The 8,016-nt window shown below is 43.2% G+C and overlaps 1 protein-coding gene across 9 annotated transcripts in view; it reads right to left on the reverse strand.

Annotated features, from left to right (window-relative positions):
* The window catches only part of LOC122552164 (EVI5-like protein), a 264,526-nt gene that overhangs the window by 133,944 nt on the left and 122,566 nt on the right, over positions 1-8,016 (reverse strand). For 8 of the 9 annotated variants that reach the window (XM_043694689.1, XM_043694685.1, XM_043694688.1 and 5 more), the window contains one exon: positions 2,768-2,821. The exons of the other annotated variant lie outside the window; for it this stretch is intronic. In XM_043694689.1, the coding sequence (XP_043550624.1) occupies positions 2,768-2,821 (54 nt within the window). The remainder of the gene's footprint in view (positions 1-2,767; positions 2,822-8,016) is intronic. 9 annotated transcript variants of the gene reach the window in all.

The following is an 8,016-nucleotide window of genomic DNA, read 5'->3' on the forward strand; positions in this document are numbered from 1 at the left end:
CCCTCGAACTCAGCACCACCTTCCTAACCTGCAATCTTCTTCCTGACCTCTCTGCCCCCACCCCACTCCGGCCTATCACCCTCACCTTGACCTCCTTCCACCTATCGCATTTCCAACGCCCCTCCCCCAAGTCCCTCCTCCCTACCTTTTATCTTAGCCTGCTTGGCACACTTTCCTCATTCCTGAAGAAGGGCTTATGCCCGAAACGTCGATTCTCCTGTTCCTTGGATGCTGCCTGACCTGCTGCGCTTTTCCAGCAACACATTTTCAGCTAGACTTCCAAATAAACCTGTTTGACTAGAAGCTGGTGTTGCGTGATTTTTATATTGACAGGAAGGACATACATGCTTTGGGAGAGGTCCAGCTAAAGGTTCATGCGATTGGTGCCTGGGATGAAGGGGTTGAGTAAATTGAGTCTATATTCTTTGCAGTTCAGAAGACTGACAGGTGATTACATCAACAGATGGAAAGGCCTGGCAGGGGAGACACTGAGCTTGTGTGCCCTGACTGGGGAGTCTGGAACAGGGGCAGTCTCACTACAAAGGATTAAACCTTTTTTGCTCTTAGATGAGGTGAATTTCGTTCTTATAAAGGCTTGTGAATCTTTACAATTCTCTACCCCACAGGCTTGTGGATGCTCAGTCACTGATCATATTTAAACTTGCAACAAGGCAGATTGCTGGTCTCTCAGGAAATCAACCAGTTGGAGCAGCGCTCCGAAAGCTAGTGCTTCCAAATAAACCTGTTGGACTAGAAGCTGGTGTTGCGTGATTTTTAACGGGGATCAGGCAGAAAAGTGGAGCTAAAGCTCATGTTCAGCCATGACCGGGGTGAACGGCAGAGCAAGCTCAATGATCTACACCCGCTCAGAGTTCTTGTGTTTATGCTTCATGACAGGACCCTGGCCCTCTTGTGAAGCAGTGGTAGTGTCCCTGCCCTTGGACCAGAAAGCCCTGGATTCAAGTCCCACACCTCTAAAAGACATGTAATAACATCTCTGAACAGACCTAGCTACCTTGGCCCAGCCCCACCCCTACCCTTCTATTTATCTCTCAGCCCCCTTCCCACTCCACATTCATAATGAAGGACTCATGCCAAAAATGTCAACTCTCCTGCTCCTCGGATGCTGTCTGACCTGCTGTGCTTTTCCAGCACCATACTTTTTGACTCTGACTCTCCAGTATCTACAATCCTCACTTTCTCCACATTGTTGCAGAGTTGATAATTAAACACAGTTCATTCAACAACATGGAGAGCTATACAACACATTATGTCTGTGTTAACTCAATTCTAGAACAATTTTCCATCCCAAGTTCCAATAGTCTCCATCTTGACTACTCCATGTACCAAAGCACTCAACAGACACAGCCTATATAAATTTGTTCTAAATTTTAAATTGATGACCTTTTATCACAGGCAACTATTAAAACATTCTCTTAATTATCTACAAAAAGTAGAAAACCTTCATTAAGGCTCCACAGGGGAGAGAGTACCTATATCTCTAGTTTCTTTGCATCAGTACAATTTCTCATCTCCACGTTCTCCTGGTGAAATTTTGGCTTTTATCATCCCTTATATCATGGGGTCCAGAACTGCACATAGCATGTTAACTGTAGTGCAACCAATATTTTGTCTAAATTTACTTTTTCACCAAATTCCTGTAGTCTCTGTTCCTATATTTTTTTTTAAAGAGTTATGCTTCTGTTGAAAATCTCACAACACGACGTTATAGTCCAACAGATTTAACTGGAAGCACTAGCTTTCGGAGCACCATTCCTTCATCAGGTGGTTGTAAAGTGATGAAGGAGCAGCGCTCCGAAAGCTAGTGCTTCCAGTTAAACCTGTTGGACTATAACCTGGTGTTGAGAGATTTTTAACTTTGTCCACTCCAGTCCAAAACTGGCACCTCCAAATCAACACTTCTGTTGGCTCTTGATTTTATTGAGCCGCAGTCACACCTTCAGAGAATGTGTAGGAGCTTCAAGGTGTCTTTGCCCACCTTTGCCCTTCACTATCCCTCACCCACCAGGTTTCACAGCTGCAAAATGGTAAGGCATTCAAAAAAAAATTAAAGACTGAAAGTTAGCTTTTTTTGCTTAAGTATGGTTTAATAATTTATGTTACAAAATAACTTTACTGTTTGATCCATATTTCACAAATAAGACTCTCTTGCCCAAAATTCAAACTTACAGGAAGCAAAAAAGCTTCTGCACAGAGCCTAACAAAAAAGGTGAATATCCATCTTTCTTCCCAGCTGCCTTTCTCTCGGACCCACGCCTGCATTTATCTCTCAGCGCCCTTCCCCGTTCACATTCCTAAGGAAGTGTGGATGCCTGAAACATCCACTCTCCTGCTCTTTGGGTGCTGCCTGACTGGCTGTGATGACTGAGAAACACTAACTACTAATCTTGCAAATAAAAAAAATTGCCACAAAATCCTCCACCTTGCAGTGCTCAAACACACAATCACAGATTTTGGAATGCTTTTTGCCAAGAGCAGGCAGAAACAAAATACTGTTGGAAACCTGAATTCAAAACAGGAAAAGCTGGAAATACTCTGGTCAGGCTGCATCTGAGAGAGAAAGACAATTACTGTTGGAGGATGACAACCTTCCATCTGACAAAAGGCTGACCTGGAATATTACTTTCATTTCTCTCTCGACATAACTGTATAGGAGGCAGCAGGCAGCATTGGACAGGTCAAAGACTAATCAAAGTCAAACTATCCAAAACAGTGACCTACAAACCATATCGGGAACATATCGTACCTTCTCGAGGGTTTCAATTCGCTGCTTGAGGAGGCGATTTTCAGTTCGGAGTCTCTGTGGAACAAGGAGGAAATCAGGTTAAGCACACTGGCACAAAACCCAGTGAGACTGCTGTATACATCTCTGCAGTAATAGCTACATAATCTTTGTCCAAATTTTTTGTCAGACGGCAGGTTCAGATTAGTTTTCTATGAATGGTCAAATTTTGATTTTGGACAATGATTTATACTACTTCATGAAGGCATCAAGAATGTCTAAATTTCAAATGGGAATTTTTAAAAGGCTGTTGTTTGAGTGCCTCCATTTATATGATATGCCAGAAGATCTCAAACAGGAGATATGCTCTCAGGGAAACGTGCCATACATCCAATAACAGCCATGTCAACCATGCGATAGACAGTCAAGTGTTCGCAGTGTAGACCAGAATTGTACAGAGGGTGTGCTTTCCGAATGATCCTTGCAGGACGTTCTGTAGCACCAAGCTTGGGAAAGGAGTCTGAAGGTGCCCTTTGGAGGATCAACCAACAGAATGGCTTTGAAAGCCTAGTAACTTACCACAGCACGAGGGTTTCAATCTGAGCTACTAGCCAGCACTGCAGGTGGGAAATAAAACCTTCTCAAAAACCTCTGCTCAGCTCAACGGCAAAACTAACTAGAGACCAGAAAATATCAGCAATGAGCATATCCCAAACAATGATCTATGTAAATGTTGAGTACATACTGGTCTCTAATCCAAATATCGTTGAACAGAGGAAGGATTAACCCACACAGCTCCCTGACACATCAGTGAACCTGCACAGTTACTGCCTTTGCTGTTTGAATTCATGTATGGCTGGATATTGGAGTGCATCTGGGAAAATCAACAAAGAGTGATATTCACAACTGATCTTGGAGAAACCCTATTGGGGTTTGAGGTCACGGCACAGACAGATAAGTGAACAGTTTTAAGTGTGGCCTTACAGTAAGTCTGCAGTAGTGAGAGAGTGGGTTCTTTCATGATTATATGTTTTATTCAGATATGTCTCTTAATTAAACTTAAAAATACAAGCCATAAGTATTAAGCTAGCCTGAAGCAATGTTTTGTAGAGGAATAAGATAGTGCGACTTTCTGGGTCTGTCGACTGAAAGAAGCAAAATGGCCTTTAGTCAAGTGATATGTTCTTCTGGTCAGATGTGGAAGGTTAGGGATAGTTTACATGTTACTGAGGTTTATATCTGCAATAAATGTCTTTTGGTTACAAATCCTATCATATGGAATGGATCCGTTGGAGCGGCAGTTAGTGGCAATGAGGAATTTACAAGAGCAAGGGGATGTGATAGATGGCATTTATAGGAAGGGAGAAAAGTTGCAGATACAATCACATAGATGGGTTAACTCCAGGAAAGGTAGAGAGATAGGCAGCTAGTGCAGGACTCTTCTGTGGCTATCCCCATTTCAAACAAGTATGCGGTTTTGGAAAATGTAGGGGGTGATAGATTCTCAGGGGAATGTAGCACGAACAGCCAATTTTCTGGTATCAAGACTGGCTCTAATGCAATGAGGGATAGGTTGGGTTCCAAGCAACCGATTGTGTGAGGGGTCTATTTAGTCCGAGGTACAGACAGACATTTCTGTGGCCAGCAGTGAAAAATCAGAATGGTGTGTTGCCTCCCTGGTGCCAGGATCAAGGATGTCTCAGAGAGGGTGCAGCATGTTCTCATGGGGGAGAGGGCGCAGCAGGACGTCACTGGACACGTTGGAACCAACGACATAGGAAGGGAAGAGGTTGAGATTCTTAAGGGAGATTACAGAAAGTTAGGCAGGAATTTTTAAAAAAGGGTCCTTGAAAGTAATAATGTCTGGATTACTCCTGGTGCTGTGAGCTAGTGAGGGCAGGAATAGGAGGATATAGCAAATGAATGCATGGCTGAGGAGCTGGTGTATGGGATAAGGATTCACATTTTTGGATCATTGGAATCTCTTCTGGGGGTTGAAGTGACCCTACAAGAAGGACGGATTGCACCTAAATTGGAAGGGGACTAACATACTGGCAGGGAAATTTGCTAGAGCTGCTCGGAAGGATTTAAACTAGTAAGGTGGGGCGGGCGGGGGGGGACCCAGGGAGATAGTGAGGAAAGACCAATCTAAGACTGGTACAGCTGAGAACAGAAGTGAGTCAAACAGTCAGGGACAAAGCAGAGAACAATGCAGGATTGATAAATTAAACAACATTTATTCCAATGCAAGAGGCCTAACAGGGAAGGCAGATGAACTCAGAGCATAGTTATAAACATGGAACTGGGATATCATGGCAATTACGAAAACATGGCTCAGGGATGGGCAGGACTAGCAGCTTAATGTTCCAGGATACAAATGCTACAGGAAGGATAGAAAGGGAGGCAAAAGAGGAGGGGGAGTGGCATTTTTGATAAGGGCTAGCATTACAGCTGTGCTGAGGGAGGATATTCCCGGAAATACATCCAGGGAAGTTATTTGGGTTGAGCTGAGAAATAAGAAAGGGATGATCACCTTATTGGGATTGTAATATAGATCCCCAAATAGTCAGCAGGAAATTGAGAAACAAATTTGTAAGGAGATGTCAGTTATTTGTAGGAATAATGGGGTGGTAGGGGATTTTAACTTTCCAGACATAGTCTGGGACTGTCATAGTGTTAAGGGTTTAGATGGAGAGGAATTTGTTAAGTGTGTACAAGACAATTTTCTGATTCAGTATGTGGATGTACCTACTAGACAAAGTGCAAAACTTGACCTACTCTTGGGAAACAAGGCAGGGCAGGTGACTGAGGTGTCAGTGGGGGAGCACTTTGGGGCCAGCGACCATAATTCTATTAGATTTAAAATAGTGATGGAAAAGGATAGACCAGATCTAAAAGCTGAAGTTCTAAACTGGAGGAAGGCTAATTTTGGTGGTATTAGGCAAGAACTTTCCAAAGCTGATTGGAAGGTAAAGGGACGGCTGGAAAATGGGAAGTCTTCAGAAATGAGATAACGAGAATCCAGAGACAGTATATCCCTGTTGGGGTGAAAGGAAACACTGGTAGGTATAGGGAATGCTGGATAACTGAAGAATTTGAGGGTTTAGTTAAGAAAAAGAAGGAAGCATGTGTCAGGTATAGACAGGAGAGATTGAGTGAATCCTCAGAAGAGTATAAAGGAAGTAGGAGTACTTAAGAGACAAATAGAGTTAAGGGGAATCCAAAGGGTTTTTACAAATACATTAAGGACAAAATGGTAACTAGAGAGAGAATAGGGCCCTTCAAAGATCAGCAACGCAGCCTTTGTGTGAAGCCGCAGGAGATGGGGGAGATACTAAATGAGTTAGATTAGATTAGATTTGCTACAGTGCGGAAACAGGCCCTTCGGCCCATCAAGTCCACACCACCCCTCCGAAGAGAAACCCACCCAAGCCCATTCCCCTACCTTATATTTACCCCTGACTAACGCACCTATCACTATGGGCAATTTAGCATGGCCAATTCACCTGCACATCTTTGGATTGTGGGAGGAAACCAGAGCACCCGGAGGAAACCCACACAGACACGGGGAGAATGTGCGAGTTTTGCGAAGATTTGTAGCTCAGGTTGAGGTTCTGGATGACAGTTTGCTCGCTTTCAGATGTTTCGTCACCATACTAAGTAACATCATCAGTGAGCCTCCGGATGAAGCACTGGTGGTATGACCTGCTTTTTATTTGTGTGTTTAGATTTCCTGGAGCTGATGATGTAATTTCATGTGGTGATGCCATTTCCTGTTCTTTTTCTCGGGGGTGGTAAATGGGATCCAAGTCCATGTGCTTGTTAAGTGTTCCAGTTGGAATGCCGTGTTTCTAGGAATTCTAGGGTTGGAGGATTTAAGCTATTGGGAGAGATTGAACAGGCTGGGACTATTTTCCCTGGAACATCAGAGGCTGAGGGGTAACCTTATAGAGGTTTATAAAATCATGACAGGGGTGGATAGAATAAATAGACAAAATCTTTTCCCTGGGGTTGGGGAGTCCAGAACTAGACAGTATAGGATTAGGGTGAGAGGGGAAAGATATAAAAAGACCTAAGGGGCAACTTTTTCACACAGAGGGTGGTACGTGTATGGAATGAGTTGCCAGAGGAAGTGGTGGAGGCTGGTACAATTGTGACATTTAAAAGGCGTTTGGATGGGTATATGAATAGGAAGTGTCTGGAGGGATGTGGGGCGGGTGTTGGCAGGTGGGACTAGATTGGGTTGGGATATCTGGATACATGGACGGGTTGGACTGAAGGCTCTGTTTCCGTGCTGTACATCTCTCTGACTACAATAGATGTATGACTGGATCATAGTTAAAATGGACCATATTGAAACTTTGTGGAACCTCTACACTTGGGATTTTACTGAACAGGAGAACATTAATGACATTTTAACTCAAATATACTCACGTTAAAAATATTGAAGTTAGTTACAAAAATCACCTCAACATAACATGCAGCCTATGAAAGAGAATAGTGTGTCTGGACAGAGAGATGGCTCGGGGACAGAAAGCAGAGTGTTTCAGTGCATTTGCTGATATTCTGATCAGTCTTAAAGATTGTTCGAGCAGAGATGGCACCTTTTGTTATAAAGCCTTAAGCTATCTTGAGAATATGACTTAAATACAGTTCTGGGATTTACATATAAAAGAACCAAAACTAGCAAACCCATTCTAAAACATGAAAGACTTAATCTAGGTTTGTTCAATTCATCATTTCAGCTGCATGACCCTAATCTTTTGCTATAAATTCTGTGCCATATGATCCTGCTTCACAACCACCTGAAGGAGGAAGGCCCCGAAAGCTAGAGCCTCCAAATAAACCTATAACTCGTTGGACTAGAATCTGGTGTTGCATGATTTTTAACTTCGCCCTCCCCAGTCCAACACCAGATTCTCCAAATCATAAACCAGAGAGACTGCAGCTACCCACAGACAGTTTGCAAACAAACCTGGTACTGCAGACTCTACAATACACATCCGAATGTGGATTTGAATGGGACAACGGAATGTCGTCCTTGGGACAAGTGGAAACATTGAGATGTGTATCAGATGCGGAGGTGCCTCTCACCCTTATTTTTTTTTATTTCAAAAATATACTTTATTCATATATCTTTAATCTATACAATTGGACATGTCATCATTCTGTAAACATTCCATTTCTTTGCGCATCGAAACAGGGTAATCATTCCTATTCACAGGTTGGTGCGATTACATTGAGCTGAGACGCCAGCGGAGCCCAAATGACTG

Source organism: Chiloscyllium plagiosum, chromosome 8, assembly GCF_004010195.1.
Source record: "Chiloscyllium plagiosum isolate BGI_BamShark_2017 chromosome 8, ASM401019v2, whole genome shotgun sequence".
In the NCBI taxonomy this organism is placed as follows: Eukaryota; Metazoa; Chordata; class Chondrichthyes; order Orectolobiformes; family Hemiscylliidae; genus Chiloscyllium; species Chiloscyllium plagiosum.